This window comes from Dromiciops gliroides, chromosome 3 (genome assembly GCF_019393635.1).
Source record: "Dromiciops gliroides isolate mDroGli1 chromosome 3, mDroGli1.pri, whole genome shotgun sequence".
NCBI lineage: Eukaryota > Metazoa > Chordata > Mammalia > Microbiotheria > Microbiotheriidae > Dromiciops > Dromiciops gliroides.
The window spans coordinates 88,786,794-88,803,648 of NC_057863.1; the positions used below are offsets into that span (position 1 = coordinate 88,786,794).

Here is a 16,855-nt window from a genome sequence, read left to right on the forward strand (position 1 = left end):
ACTTCAGGCCCAGTGCTCTATCCACTATGAAGCTGCCTCTAGGCAATGCAAAAAGGTGAGACAATTTTTGGAAGCCTTCTCATGACCTTATGATTAACAGTTCATTTAATCAACTCTCAGTGACCTACACAAATGAATTTCCACTAACAGAAAGGTGTTCTGGTAGGGATAATCCAAAATAGATAATCAGAAAATCATTTTTATTTGCCTTTGGAGCATGTTTGGCACTTATATTTAAATATGGATGAGCACTGGTATTTACTTTGTTTGGGAGGGCGGGGCAATGAGGGTTAAATGACTTGCCCAGGGTCACACAGCTAGTAAGTGTCAACTGTCTGAGGGCTGGATTTGAACTCAGGTCCTCCTGACTCCAGGGCCAGTGCTCTATCCACTATGCCACCTAGCTGCCCTTCTGGTATTTACTTTTTAAAGTTTTCAAGGCATTTTCCATATGTTATCTCTTCTGAGCTTCACAACAAACAGTAAAGTAGGCCCTACTGGTATAGTGTTATAGTTATTATCCCCATTTTACAGATGAGGAAACTGAGGCTCAGAGCTTGAGTGATTTCTCCATGGTCATATGAGAAGCAGAATTTGAATCCATGTCCTTCTGATTCCAGGTTCCACACTCCATCCACAATACCATGCTGATGAGAAAAGAAGGAATGGACAGCTTGCAACCTGCATTGACAGAGGAAATAAATGCCCACACCAAGGAGTTCGTAGATCTGCAGACCTACTATAGAATAGATGTTGCCAAATGTTTGTGGAATTTATAACGAAATAACAAAAACCACACTGCAATAATTACTGTTTCAGAGTTCTCAGCTAGCTGTTCCCTCATTTCTTTTTATCACAGATGAAATAAGGTATTTTCATGCTGTATATTTACAAGTTTTCTCTAACAACACCATTCCTTTCCCCCAATTCCATAAACCCTCATTCCCAACCCAGTGCCACATAAACACAGTAACTTAAATTCTCATCCTTCCCTTTTTCCTTTTCTCTATTCCTTCTTCCCTCAAAGCCTCATAGGCTGGATCTCTTGCCTTTGACATTCTGATACTATTCATCTCATTGTAGGCTCATACATACAATGATGCCTTACATTATCCTGGAGACCTCTGAGACTTTTTCTTTCCCTTGTGCCTGACTCTTTTCTCTATTTCTAGCTTGTCTTGTGTGGTGGGTTTGTTTTTTGTTGTTGTTGTTGTTTTTGTTTTTGCAGGGCAATGAGGGTTAAGTGACTTGCCCAGGGTCACACAGCTAGTGTCAAGTGTCAGAGGCCAGATTTTAACTCAGGTCCTCCTGAATCCAGGGCCAGTGCTTTATCCACTGCACCACCTAGCTGCCCCAAGGTCTTGTGTTTTTTATGCTCATCCCTCCCCTGTATTCTTATAGCTTTCATCTGCATCTAGATATCCTTGCCTTCTCATCTTCCTTTTCACCCTTTCCCTCCTTTCATTTCCCTATCCTCCTCATCATTGTACCTTCAGATGAGGCATTTACTCCAAACCCAGACCTACACTGGCTCTATTTTGTGGGGCATCTTTTGTTCCTCTCTAGCCATTGTCTCAGATTTCAAGTGACAGAAGGTGAGTAGGGGAGTTAGAGAAGAAAACAATCTTTATTTCCTCCCATTTCTTCTAGAAACCCATTTATTTATTACACCATCCTTCAGAGCTAGTAGAAGGATACCTTATTATACCTATTTTATAATTGTAGAAATGGATCAAGTAATTTAAACTCTGCGAAACAAATTTATACCATGATAAGTATGAGAGCTAGAACCTGAGAACTAACTTTTGCTCTTTCCACTATCACCGGCCTGGTACAGTTGTGATTGTTCAGTTATTTCAGTTGCGTCTGACTCTTCCTGACCCCATTTGGGGTTTTCTTGGCAAAGGTACTGCATTGGTTTGCTACTTCCCCTTCTAGCTCATTTTACAAAAGAGGAAATCGAGGCAAACAGTGACTTGCCCAGCATCACACAGCTAGTAAGTGTCTGAGGTCTTCCTGACTCCAGACCTGGCACATGCTCTGTCTACTTATCTGCCCTAGGACAAAGTAAGCAGTTAATAAATGTTTATTGATTGATTGATTGATTGATTGATTGATTGATTCCATTAGCTTATACTAAGAGCATATACTCTTATCTATAAAAGAGTTGAAGTAGATCTTGAAACTTTTCCTTCTGGCACAAAGATCATTAGAATTGATCAAAAATTTAGGTTCATAAGTAAATCATACTGGGCTGAGTAAATCTGAGGTCTGGGTACCGGCTTCAAGTTCATACTTACAGAAGTCCCTTGCCAATCCACAACCGTTGCAGTGACAGTGGTTATGAAAACACTATTTTCCAAATCTCCTGGTATGAATTCAATATTTCCAAAGAGGACAATCAGGGTATGCAAGTTATTGAAAGAGAAAAAGGTGGGGCCCTCAACCTGTCTTTCAAGTTTAAGGCTCCAAACTTAATAACTAACCACATTTTCACCAGCCAGCCTTGCCCCTATATACTAGTATCATGAAAATGATGTATTTTCTGAATGTGAGCATTTAATGTTTTTTTAAAAAATTAATTAGGGAGCAGTTAGGTGGTGCAGTGGATAAAGCACCAGCTCTGGATCCAAGAGGACCTGAGTTCAAACCTGGCCTCAGACACTTGACACTTACTAGCTGTGTGACCTTGGGCAAGTCACTTAACCTTCATTGCCCTGCAAAAAAAAAAAAAAAGAATTAAACACCAGAGGGCTGGAGAAGTGTTCTTTTAGGTTTAACTTTGTATCCTATCTAATAATGAACTAAGAATGTAGTATTCCCAAAGAGGGTACCATGGTAAAAAGAGCACTGGACTTGAAGTCACATACTCTGGGTTGGAATTATATGGGTTCCAACTTGAGCACAGCAGAGGCTGAACAAAGATCTTCCAGTTCTATGGTCTATGGACCTACCGGTCTATGGTTCCCAGGTCTATGGAGGCTATATCAATTCATAGATTTAGAGATGGAAGGAACCTCAGATGCCAATTGCCTTGTTTTATAGATAAGCAAACTGAAGCTGCAGAGTATGTGACTTGCCCAGAGTCACACAAGTAGCACAATTATTGACACATTAAGCATTAAAGGCAGAATTTGAATGCAGGTCCTTTGATTCGAGAATCAATGCTCTTTCCATTATATGATGGAATTAAGCCTCATCTATCTAACTTGAACCTAAATAGGATTCCCTTCTATAATACCTCTGACATGTGGTTGCCCAACCTCCCTTTAAAAACCTCCAATGATATGGAACTCACTATCCCTCAAAGCAATATATTTCACTTTTAGGCAGCCCTGATTGGTAGAGAGATTTCCTCATAGTGAGATGAGATCTGTCTCCTGTGTGCTGGAACCAGCACCTATTGGTGCAGAAGATCAGACTGTTAAATTTTCAATGAGAGCATTTGAACCTCTGGAATTGGCAAATGCTTCCTCTCAGGATTTAATTTGTTTTGTCTCTAGCTTTCAGAAAGTTATGGGAAACTGTTAAGAATGTAGAGTAAACTTAAAAGTATGCCATAGATACATTTTTGGGGGAGAGCCAGTTGTTAAACATTTACCAGCACACCCCTGCATACGCTAGAATTCCCCTCTGGTTGGCAGGATATGTGGCTATAGAAAGGCCCATTATTGTGGTTCAATTATGGTCATGTGATCATGTTCATTCTCTATAATCATTAAATACAAAATGAGCTACTTTTTTCAAGTACACAGATTTTAACTTGTACCTAATGAAACGGAAGCATGATATCAAAAGCAGGTCCCAGTTCTCATAAATTCTATCAGTAAAAGGAAGGTTTTATGTTTCCTGATGATGATTAAATGCTTCCTGAAATTACATTTTTAGACCTCAAAGCACAGTGACCTGAGCATAGCAGAGGCTGAACAAAGATTTCCCAGTTGCCTGATTAGCTATGAAATATTTTCCTCCTAGGTTTGTCTCCTATCTGGATAAACTGAGGCACAGAGAAATTGACCTCTTCAAGATCTGAAAAGCCCAATAAAGGCTTTTGAATCCCAAAGCTTTTGTCTTGTACTAGCCTAGCCTTCCATTCCCATGCAAATAACCTAATGCAAAGTGACCTTGCATCTCTCATATTGATTTTTCCTGTAGTTAAACAGCTCTAATCAATGCATATGTGCCCCAAACAGACAAGTGTTTTACCAGCAGCATTCCAGGAGGAATTGATTCTTCTGTTTTCAACATCTAAAAATAACAGGTCTGTATGTAGCCTCCTCTACTCTCCTATTATAACTATTTTGTAATAAATCATTGGCTCAAGACTTTCATTCCCTTTCTCTTCCAAATCTTTTTAGAAGGATTCCCATTGAATACAAAGGAAATTTTGAGGAGAGATGTCAGATTGGGGTACCAATCTACAGCTGAAAGCCTTAATGAGAACACTGAGATAAAAATGAGGACAGGATTGTTGCTACCCTAACAAAAGGCTATATTTTATATAAATGTTTAATGAAGTCAAATTCACAACTAATGGAAACATGGTTCCTGCTTAGTCAACAAACACTTGTTGATTAGTGGCTAACTTTACCGTAGCATCACTGTTTGGATGCTGCTTAAAACATTTTCAAGTTACTATAGTTTTGTCACAATAGCCCTAGGTTTATCTTGCTGAACTATGTCTCCCAGTATTTCTCAAATACAAGACATTCTTGAGATACTATATATCTGAACAGTTGATAATGTTTCTGCTCTTCCTTAGCTATCTTAAATAGTAACTTTTGAAAAACCCAACCCTTTAAACCATTGTAAAGTACAAATATGTGTGCATATCAGAATGTTTTGTTCAAGCTGAGGTAGCACTTAGAAAACATGTGGCTTGTTTGTGTCTGCCATAGCAGCTGCTGGGATTACTTGACATCTCCCAGGCTTATAGTCTCTTCTCATATGGTCAGGATGCCAAAGTATTCTAGGTCTGGGGGCTCTTTGGGTCTCAGTTTCCTCATCTCTAAAATGAGGGGATTCAACTAGATGAACTATAAGGTCCTTTCTAGCTTATGATCCTACTTGTTCAGGGGATGGAGAGATGAGGAGGAATCCTAAGTATGGTCTCCAGACATCCTTGTTGCCTTCCAAAGGGAATCCTGCCTTTTAACCTAGGGACACTTTCAGGAATCGGACTAACTCTTGGGCACATTACAACAGCTACAAGTCCATTTATTCCATAGATTGTTTTCATCAAAAGTTGAAAAATGGCAAGTTTTGATGGTCAAATGAAAACTCCCTGAGGATGGGGAGGGTTCTGCTTCTGGCTTTATAGCCCCAGGGCCTAGAACAGTGGTATATGGATTAAGAGGATCATAAATTTAGAACTGAAAGGGGCATCAGAAACCAATAAGGGGCAGCTAGGTGGCACAGTGGATAAAGCGCTGGCCTTGGATTCAGGAGGACCTGAGTTCAAATCCAGCCTTAGACACTTGACACTTAACTAGCTGTGTGACCCTGGGCAAGTCACTTAACCCTCATTGCCCTGCAAAAAAAAACCCCCCCAAAAAACCAGAAACCAATGAGTCCAGCCTCTTCCTTTTACAGATGAGAAAATGATAGGACCTTCCTTGATATGGCCTGAGAATATTTTAGCATCCTGACCATACAAGAAACCTTGACAATGCAAAACAATCCCAGTGCATAATAATTTAGTCACTTTTTTTTCAAAGGGCAAGGAGGTCCAAGTACTCAAGAAAGAAAGCAGTTGCTGGGGTAGACACAGACAGGCCACACATTTTCATAGTGCCATCTCAGCGTTAGGAAAGTATTCTGACTTGCTTATAGTCACGCATATAGTAAGCACTTAAAAATATCTGTTGAGGGGCAGCTAGGTGGCACAGTGGATAGAGCACCAGCCCTGGAGTCAGGAGGACCTGAGTTCAAATCCGGCCTCAGACACTTGACACTTACTAGCTGTGTGACCCTGGGAAAGTCACTTAACCCCAATTGCCTCACCAAAAAAAAAATCTGTTGAATCAAATTAATTTGATGGGCAGTAACAAAGTTATAGCTATAGAAACACTATTAAAATGCCTTTAATATAAAACTGAAGGGTCCATCTGAAGATATTTCTTTATTTTAGAGTTTAATCAAACATGGAAACTATCTTGGAAAGGAAAAAGGAAGCATTCAAATTGAACCAGCACCATAGCTTAGGCCCAAAGGACTTCCCTGGGCTGGAGAAGAATTGGATTGTTTTTCCTCCATAAAATCATTTTACCTGCTTTTGATTTGCTACTATTTTTCCCAACTCTAAGATCATGCATTTCTACTCAATATAAACTAATAATTGCCACCAAATAAATTAAAGATGAGAAAACTAAAAATAAATGTAGGGACTAGGAGAAACTATTAATGAAGATCAAAGTAGAATGTGTATCTAAATTAATTTCAGTGACTGATTTGGGGAATGGGTTAATAAAGATGTTAATAGTAACTCCCCAGGAGCTTTTTTGCTGAGCTCTAGGATTGAAATAGTAATGAGCCCAATCATGGTTCATAGCATCTCAAATGCCAGAACCTTCATTAGCATCTGGGAGGGAAGGCTGCTGGAATTCTAAGTCAAGTACAGAAAACTATGATTCTACTGATAGGGCATTTTAGAAACCTGTTACCAAAATGTCTTAATCACTTTAGGACAGAGATTCCAAAAGTAAGCATGGGCTAAGGGCACAAACCACAAAGTGGGTTTTCTGATCCTAAGACTTAGGCCTATCTTGCCTTAAATGACCATTTTTTAAAAAATAAAAGCCCTTTTTAAGAGCATTTAGTATAGTGAGGACTCAACGAATGTTTTAGATGATAATAATATCTGTGGGGGCAGCTAGATGGCGCAATGGATAAAGCACTGGCCCTGGATTCAGGAGGACCTGAGTTCAAATCCAGCTTCAGACTGTAACGATTGGAATGATGCCCCCTGCTGGAGACTTACTGTAGAAAAGCTCCGCCATGAAGTGAAGGTCTTTGAGGGCAAGACCAGGAGTCTTTTCTTTGGCGTCAGGAAGTGACGTTTGCTTGTGGGAGGAAGAAGGGGGGAGCCTGGTGCTCTGACTCTCTCTCTTTCCTTTGGACTCTGGTGGAGAGCAGAGCTAGAAATGCACTCTCCTTTTAATAGATAGATGAATGTAGGCCTTTCTCTCTCTCTTTACCAAATTCTTATTCTCCTTAATAAATGCTTAAAAACCTAACTCTTGCTAAAGCTTATAATTTATCGGCGACCACTCATTAGATATTTTAGACAGACTAGCTAGAATTTTAGCCTTTATCAAGACACTTGACACTTACTAGCTGTGTGACCCTGGTCAAGTCACTTAACCCTTATTGCCCGACACCCCCCCTCCAAAAAAAAGATGATAATAATATCTGTGATTTTAGAATATTTACCAGTCATTTCCCTTATGCTTAGCAAAACATAGAAGAAAAGATCATGAACAGCTCTCCAAGGAGAGACAGAGATGGGCAGATGGGGTTTACTCATAGGGAACAGCTGAAGGGGCTCAGGACATCTAGTAGTATCCAAGTCTCGAACTCCTTACAAAGGAAGACAACTAGGACAAAGTTTTCATTTGCCATGACCTTCATAAAACTTGGATCAGGGTCACAGGAGGGAGGACAATTAATTAGCTGCCTGGGATCATCCAAAGAGGGTGAAGGTAAAATTACCTGCTACTCAAATTGATTGGTATTGAGATTTGAAGCTAATGTAAGTCTGATCATTCTACTGTTGGACAACTCTAATAGATTTTTTCCCTAACATTTCAAGCTTAAATTTGCTTCTGTGACTCCTACCCATTGTTCTTGGCCCCCTCTGGGGACAAACCTTATTCTGCAATACAGCACTTCAAATATTTTCCCTCACCACCACTATCATCATGACCCCAGACTTCTCTTCTCCAGGTTAAACATTCCCAACTTCAACTGATTCTCATATATCATAGACTCGAGGCCCTTTTTCATCCTAGTTGCCTTCTTCTGGACCCTCTCTGACTTACCAATGCCCTTCTTAAGGCAAGATGCTCAGAAGTGAACACAATACTTAGGTCAGAATATAGTAGGACTCCTACCTCCCTATGTAGCCTCAATTCACATTAAGGTTTTTGGCTGCCACATCACGTTGTGGCCTCATACTGAGCTCAAAGTCCACTAAAAGCCCACTGAAATCCCTACATGTTTTTTCAGAACAACTGCTGTCTCCACTTGCCTCCCCATCCTTTACTTGTGAAATTGATTCTTAACCCAAGTACAAGCCTTTACATTTATCCCTATTGAATTTCATTTTATTTTAGAATATTATATTTTAATGCTCTAGCTTGTTAAACCCTTTTGTTAGTCAATAAATACTTGTTAAGAGTCCACTTTGTCCATCCAGACACTGTGCTAAGTGCTAAGGATACACAGAAAGGTAAAAGAGAACCTCTCTTCTCAAGGGGCTCTTAGGCTAATAGGGGAAACAAAATGTAAACAACTGTATAAACAAACTACACAGAGAGTAAATTTGAAATAACAGAAGGAAGGCACTAGAATCAAAGAGGATCAGGAAGCCTGCCTGTAGACAATGGGATTTTAGTTGGGACTTAAAGGAAGCTAGGGAGGCCAGCAGGCAGAGAGAGGAAGAAGAAAATTCCAGGTATGGGGGTAATCAGCAAAAATACCAAGATTCAGGAGGTGGGGTCTCTTTTTTTCAGAAACAGCCAGGCCACATTACAGAACACATGCAAGAGTTGGGGGGCAGAGCAGTAAGGCATAAGGAGTCTGGAAAGCTAGGGCTTGCCTAGATTATAAAGGGCTTTGAGGGCCAAGGAAGATTTTATATTTGATCCTGGAGTCATTTCAGTTTATCGAGGTGGGATGGTGTTTGTGACATGGTTAGACCTTTAATTTAGGAAGAACACTTTGAAAGCTGAGCAGAGGATGCACCCAAGTAGGGAGATACTCGGGGCAGATGATCAGTCAACAAAGAGGCCGTTGCTATAGTTCAAGTGTGAGAAGATGAGAACTGACACCATGGTGGTCACAGTGTCTGAGGAAAGGAGAGGAGGTACAATAGAGATGTTACAAAGGTAAAATCAAAGGGCTTTGGCAACTGATTGGAAGTGGAGGGTCAGAGAGAGAGAGGGAGTAGTTGAGGACGACATGTAGGTTTTGAGCCCCAGTGACTGGGGAAAGGGTTGCAACCTCAATAGTCATAGAGAAATTAGGAAGAGGAGAGGGTTTGGGGAGAAAGAGAATAAGTTCCATTTGGGAGATGTTGAGTGTAAGATGTCCACTGGATATTCAGTTCCAGATGTCTAATTGGCATTCACTGATACAAGTCTGGAGGTCATCAGATTGGTTAGAGCTGAATGAATAGACTGGAGAATCTTTTGGATCCTGCTCTGCCATTCACTGTGGTAACTTCTTGTTATTAATTAATGCCCATAGTTAACACAGCACAGTTCTGGTGTCCATGCATACCACTGTACTAATAGACCATTCCAGACAGCTATTAGGCAGCTTGGGAGCTGCAAGTCTGATTGCATTCACATGTAGGACCGCACACAGAGATGGTCCAAACCCTTTGGTCTTAGAGCATTACAGCTCTTTATCATCACAATAGGCACTTTCATCATTTTAAATTTCAATCTTTAACTGTCCTAAGGAGAGTGAAGCATCCATCCATACTGGAATTCAGATCAAAACGGAACCTTCTGAGAGTGGAGGCTGTCACTTTGACAAGCTGCCATGTGATACCAGTTGGAAGTTGCCAGCTATTTCTTGCTTCCATCTTGTGGTGGAACGCTGAAAATACAAGAAAGCAATCTGGGAGCCTGCTGTAGGTAGGACTCCCTTTGCTTCCCTCTAATGCATTGGATTCTCAGTCCCTGCATAGCCTTTTGTAAAAACTGTTTCTAGGCCTTCAGATTGCCACCAAATTCTTCCCATTTGAAAACTTCCAAGGTGAAGTTTTCCTTCCTCTAACAACTGAAAGAGCACCAACCAGGATAATCCCGGATGCTCCCCTGTTGCTGAACTCATGTCTCCAATCAGTCATGACTTCAGCAGCAGATCCTCCTCTAAAAGTTCCAAGGACTCTCTGGACTATATTCCCTTCCCTATGGGAACGAGCATCAAAGAGACAGGAATAAAATGCTTTGCACACATCAGGAACTAATTGCCAATTTGGCAAACGCATTGACTAATGTCATTCACTGTTATTTCTAAATCCTCTCCTGTCCTTGACCCCCACTATCTAGATGTAAACTTGGAACCATTAGTGGAGAAGGATAAAGTCTTCTGGTACCACGAAGGGAATTGAGAGGGATTTAAATTCAGAGCTTTTGAGTGTGGTGAAATGAACACAGCAGTACATTAATGCTAGGATTTGAGCTCACACAGCATGAGAGCTTTCAAAAACCATGTTGAAGGAAGCAAACAGAGCCACGACCAACCCTTTCAGAGGAAGCAAAAGAAGTCGGACAAAACAAGAGAGTACAAATAAAAACTGCAACTGTGCTGGAATTAGGGAGGAAGAAAGAAGAACTTTCTTTACCAAAGACTTACATATGGGATAGTGACAGTACACTCTGCAAAAGAGGTTGGCAAGCTTTGGTTTGTTAGATACTGACTGCTAAATGCTTGGAGGCATCTTCAAACTGCCCCCACATTTGGCTGGCAAAACTGGGTCAATTGTCAGGGTGGAATCTGGACTAAAATGCCACAGGAAAGGGGAATTTGGAACCAACACCACGGAAGAGTAAATTTAAAAAACAAACCCAAATACCCCAATTTTCTCTCAAAGTTCACTGTTTTTGATGTTCCCAAGAAAGGCAAATTGCTTCGTTTGGGATCAGCTCCCTTTTACTTCAAACTTTTCTTTATTAGTTCTAACTCATTCTTCCAGTCCCTTTGTGAGATCAATAATACATTTCAAATGTATAATGTACTGAGAGCCATATTTCGAATTTGAATGAACCCTCTTGGTCCCCCCCCCTCCTCTCGACAAAGAAGTGGGTCTCAAAGTACAAAGTCAGGATATTTCTTGGGAGAAATGGGAGGCGGATACTTTGAAAAAAAAAAAAAGGACGGGACTTAGAAGAACCAAAGTTAAATGAATACCGTACCAACATTCTGTATTAGCAAGTTTTGATTAGGAAAAAGTTTCGGCTTGCTCTGAACACCTGGATTTCTTTCTCTATACAAAAATCCCCCCCCCCCCCCCCGCCCTCCTGGAATGATTTAGATTTTTTAAATCTTCAGACTTTAAGATGATGGAATCTCATTCCTACTCTATGCCATCTTTGTTTATTTCCTGCCAACTCCTAATACTCTGAATTAAAGAAAACCCCAATTCTTCCCCAGTCCTGTCCCCCTCCCCCCACCACAGACTGGTTAGTTCTGGAGACGACACATTCCCAGTTCTCCCCGCCGGTTTGATTAATGTGTCTTGGCTAATTGTGTGAAAGATGGAAGTCCTTTAGCAAGTGTGACCAGTTTATTGTTCAGCCAATCACGGGAGCCTCAGTTAGCATGTGAAAGGGGTGGGGGGAGGGGGAGAGGGTGAGTGTTCTATCGGCTGAGTCAAAGGAGGAGCATTTTGGGGGGTCACAGGGCAACACCCACTTCTTTGAGGGGATGTTACTATGCTCTACTAAACCTGTAAACCTCTTACTCAAAGCACTTTTTTCTCCTCCCTCCTTTTTCAAGTAGATCTTTTTTTCCCATGGTGCAAGCAAGCAAGACACTGGCTAGTCTGCAGACGGATTTCACGTTCCAGGGTTTTTAATATTTCACTTTTATATTTCGGTTAGAGAATGATCCTGCTGAGAGGCTGGGAATCCGTGCTCATCAGATCCCCTCACTGACACTTGGATATATTGCTCTGAAAGCTATCCCAGGAGAAAACATTAAACAAAAAAAAAAAAAAAACCTACTTTTCAAAGCCTACTTCTCAATCTGCCCACATCAAAATAAGACAACTGGCCCTTTGAAGTTGAGGGCACAGACTTCTCAGCCGGCTTCCAAAAAAAAAAAGAAAGAAAGAAAGAAAAAGGAAAGGAAAAAGAAAAAGAAAGAAAAAGAAAAGGAGAAAGGAACAAGTCTTTTAAATTGTACACCCTTCTCACCTTGCCCATATCAAAATCAGGGACAGTAGCCCTTTAAATCATGGCCAGAAAAGCTTGCAACTTAATTCTATTGATAAAGGTCATCAAGAGAGCAGGGAAAAGGTGATTTGCCACCTTTGCTGCCCTGCTAGCCAGGACAAAATGTCCATTCCTAAGTTATGTCAGCCTTCTGTCCTGTACTGTCATTACTGAAGATTGGTTTTCTGGTTCTAAATCAAAATCGAAATGAATGGAGCTGAGTTCCTGGTAGAGGAGGGAGCACATTGGTGACAATGCACAGGTTCTTGTACCTTTCAGTGCTTCCTTCAGACTTTCACCCAGTACAAGGCCAGGGATGGTGGTTCCTGGGGATAGTTCTGGGCTGACACAAGGTATTATTAGTCTTGGGCTATGTGTTGTTTCCCTCTTACAAATTACTACCTGTTGTGACTGTAGTTTGCATTATTGATGTCACTGGCCTTGTGTCTAAGAAATGATGGATTCTTCAGCTGTTGATATACAGGGTACCTTAAACATCTTAGTGCCTTTTCAAGTTTAAAATAAATAGCACTAAGACCTTTGGGACACCCTGAATGTGCCCAAAATAGCTTACCAACAACTTGAGGGAAGGGAAAAGACAGAGGGGCTAAAAAGGCTTCACCCTTTGAATGATTCAGTTTGAATACTTGGTTACCATAGTCCTAAGCCAAATAAGAATTCTTACCAATGTGCACCTTGGCCAAAAGAGAAATTGGGTAAGAGACTGGGTGAGTTACTGCAAATCCACCATCACTGTTTGAACAAAATTCCTAAGCGATGCAGAGCTCTTTGTAAAACTTAAATCACTACATAAATGTTAGCTATTATAATTATAATAGTTATTATTGTTAATTACACTCATCAGGATAATTAATGAAGGGAATCTGGTGGCAGTGACCATTGTAGTGGTTAGATTTAACATTTGTCATATCTTCCATAGAATACCTGTACCCCTAAACTTCTATCCAAGTAAAAAACTGTGGAAGCCTAAAGGGACCATATTTCTGCCTCCCCAACCATGCAAGTTAGGAAGCATGAAGGGCAGGAGGGCAGGAGGAACCATTTTCCTCTTTCTTTCTTGGCCTAGTAGTTGTCTATGGTAGTTGGAGAAGGGCACTGCTGTCACCAGGGCCTAGGTTTCTGTGAGGAGCCTCTTAGGGGCCTTTCTTCAATGAACCCTGGGGGCTGGGAGTGGGATTGGGGAAATGGCACTATTCCAAATCCACTGACTTGGGGGAGTAGGGATTGATTTTTGTTAGGATTGGAACTCCCCGATTCCAAACTATAGCTCAACTGCTAAGCAGCTGTGAGTTAGCATATTATCATTTAGTTTGGATATCAGAATTCTCAAAGCAACCAAACAGATTTTACAGTTATTCCCTCTCCTTTAAGGCCAAGCAAACCGTACATGAGACTATAGACTATCTGTATAAACCTTGTTGATTGGTTGATTAAATCAAGATGTTTGCTGGTTGAGTTAGGACAGTAGGAAAGCAGAATACCCAGCCTTCTATCTCTCCCATCTTCCTAATCCTCACTTCTAGTTTGCCTATTCCCCCACCCTCAACAACTTGCTGCTCCCTAAGGGCCTCTCTCCACGGTAAGCTCAGACCCAAAGTAGCAAAAACAACATGACTGAAGTGTCAGACAGAAAGAGAATGAAATATATCCAAGTGATCTGTTGGTCTAAGTAGACCTGCTCTGCCTCTCTTCTCCATGAAATCCCAGATTCTTCAAGTATCGTGTAATTATTAATTGGTTCATGGATTCCCTCATTAACAATGATCACAACCCTTCTACAACCAGGTGATAAGCCTCTCCAAACTTAGGTTGAACATACACTGTATCACCAGGTCCATAATGGAAGTCTACCTAACTTGAAAGAAGCTGCCAGTACTTGTGAGAACTTTTGAGAATTGAGTCCCCTCCACACCCCGGCTGGTAGTCCATTTCAGGACATTTATTTCAGGCCTTTTCCTTTAGTTGCCTTCCTGTATTTTATATAACGTAACTGTACTATAATTAAGACAAAAGAAAATTTAGTGACCTGCCCAGGTTTCCCTTAGCTAGATATGTGTTCTCTTGGTGACCCTTATTAACAGAATTAAGTTGTAAGTTTTTCAAGTCATGATTTCAAGGGCTGTTGTGTCTGATTTTGATTCAGAAAAGGTGAAGTGAAGAGTATACACACACACACACACACACACACACACACACACACACACACACACACACACACACGACAGTTGATGGGGGGAAGACTTCCATCTAGTGCTTAATGGCCAATGTTGTACTTACATGGTTCCTCCTAAGAGCATTCTGAAGCTCGCACTATTACCTGGGTTGTAGTTGGGCAGCTTGGAAACTCCAGGCCAAGTATCCTCAGTAGGGACCCCCAATACCTATGAAGCCAAAGGAAGAGAAATAAAGGCAGAGAGCTGGGATGAGTAGAGCAAATGGGAAAGGGGATAGTCCAAAAGTGGCAGAATAAAGGAAGAAGTTACTATGAGTCATATGCTCACAAAAAAAGCTTTGTATTTGACATGATTTAGAAAATAGTTTCTTGTGAAATATTTATGGTTTAAGTCTACGGGCCAATACCAATGGATGTAAGCATAAATCACATATGCTACTGCTAATTTGTTGGTTAATCTTTTTTTTTTTTTTGTGAGGCAATTGGGGTTAAGTGACTTGCCCAGGATCACACAGCTAGTGTTAAGTGTCTGAGGCCAGATTTGAACTCAGGTCCTCCTGAATCCAGGGCCAGTGCTCTATCCACTGCACCACCTAGCTGCCCCTTGTTGGTTAATATTTTTTTTTTGGTGGGGCAATGAGGGTTAAGTGACTTGCCCAAGGTCACACAGCTAGTAAGTGTCAAGTGTCTGAGGCTGGATTTGAACTCAGGTCCTCCTGAATCCAAGGCCAGTGCTTTATCCACTGTTCCACCTAGCTGCCCCTGTTGGTTAATCTTTTTTGTTTGTTTTGTTTTTTGTTTTTTGCAAGGCAATGGGGGTTAAGTGACTTGCTCAGGGTCACACAGCTAGTAAGTGTCAAGTGTCTGAGGTCGGATTTGAACTCAAGTACTCCTGAATCCAGGGCCGGTGCTTTATCCACTGTGCCACTTGGCTGCGCGCCCCCCCCCCCCCCCCCCGCCGTCGGTTAATCTTCATGGGTTATGATCATAGTACCTGTAAGGCTTTATCTCTCATTATTCCTCTTCATGCATTCTACCACTCCAGATAAAATGACCCACTATATGTTCCCCACATTCAGCTTCCCATCTTGTATCTCCAGGTATTTGCAGAGGCTGTCCTCCGTGTCTGCAATGCACTTACTCCTCATCTCTATCTCTTTAAATACTTGATTTCCTTCAAGCTTTAGTTCAACTGCTACCACCTATGGAAGCCTTCCTCACCCCCGAGTGTCAGCATGTTGTCACTCAAATTATCTGTTTTACTGTGGATGTGTTTTATCTCTACAGCAATAGTAACGGTAATAGTCACTAGTGTGTATGTATATGAAATATATGTATATATGGAGAGAAAGAGAGCTTTAAGATTTGTCAGGCACCTTACATATGGTATCTCCTTTGATTTTTTCACCAGTCCTGTGAGGTAGGTGCTATTACTATGCCCATTTTACAGATGAGGAAATTGAGGCTGGTGTCAAGTGACTAGCCAAGTATCACACAGCTAGTAAATATCTGAGCCAGGATTCAAACTCAGGTCTTACTGATTCCAAGTCCAATAGCAGTCCACCTACTATACCACATAACAGCCTTGGAAAAATGAAAGCTCTTGAAAGCAGAGGTTGTTTAATTTCTGTCTCTATATCCTCCAAACCTGGCCTAGTAAGTGCTTAACATATGTTTGTTAAGGGGGCAGCTAGGTGGCACAGTGGATAAAGCCCAAACCTGGATTCAGGAGGGCCTGAGTTCAAATCCGGCTTCAGACACTAGCTGTGTGACCCTGGGCAAGTCACTTAACCCTTATTGTCCCACCAAAAAAAAAGAAAGAGAGAAAAAAGAAACATATGTTTGTTGAACTGAATTGAATTCATGATATCACACTCGAATTTAACACCTGCTCATAAATATAGAAATTACTTTAATTTTCCAGTCTGGTCATTATAACCCAACATTGTGCCATATTCCATTCCCAATACCCATACCCATTCCTAGGAACCACAGTAGCATTACAAAAATAGTTAATTCATAGTGAATAGGCTACATCTATATTATTGACATGCAGACACTTCTCAGAAACACTGAATATAAGTAGGAGATGTTTAAGTAGCCTTGGACCATTTAAACATGAATGCCAGTCTGACTTCTGTAGCAGAATATAAATTGCCTAGCTAGAGAAGGATATAATAAATAAATTCAGATCTTATTGGTTTTTGGCTTGGGAGTCCAAGATTTTAGCTGAGAAACATGTTTCAGGCCTCACAACAAGGTCCTAAAATGTTATTCTTTCTTCATTAAAATCAAATGTGTAGGAGATAGCATGGGGTAGAAGAAACACTTGGAGAAGTGGAATATGTGGACTCAAGTCCCAGTTCCACTATTACTAGCTGTATGACTCTGGGCAAGTCACTTTTCTTCTCTGACCTCTAGTTTCTTCACCTTAAAAAAATTGGAGGTGGAAATAGATGTTCTTTAATGTGCTGTCCAATTGTGACATTCTTTG

At 40.9% G+C, this 16,855-nt stretch overlaps 1 protein-coding gene across 1 annotated transcript in view; it reads right to left on the minus strand.

Moving 5' to 3' along the window:
• Window positions 1-16,855, minus strand: part of CDK15 (cyclin dependent kinase 15) — a 94,628-nt gene that overhangs the window by 34,596 nt on the left and 43,177 nt on the right. Inside the window, exon 10 of the mRNA XM_043996811.1 lies at window positions 14,506-14,569. Within this exon, the coding sequence (XP_043852746.1) occupies window positions 14,506-14,569 (64 nt within the window). The remainder of the gene's footprint in view (window positions 1-14,505; window positions 14,570-16,855) is intronic.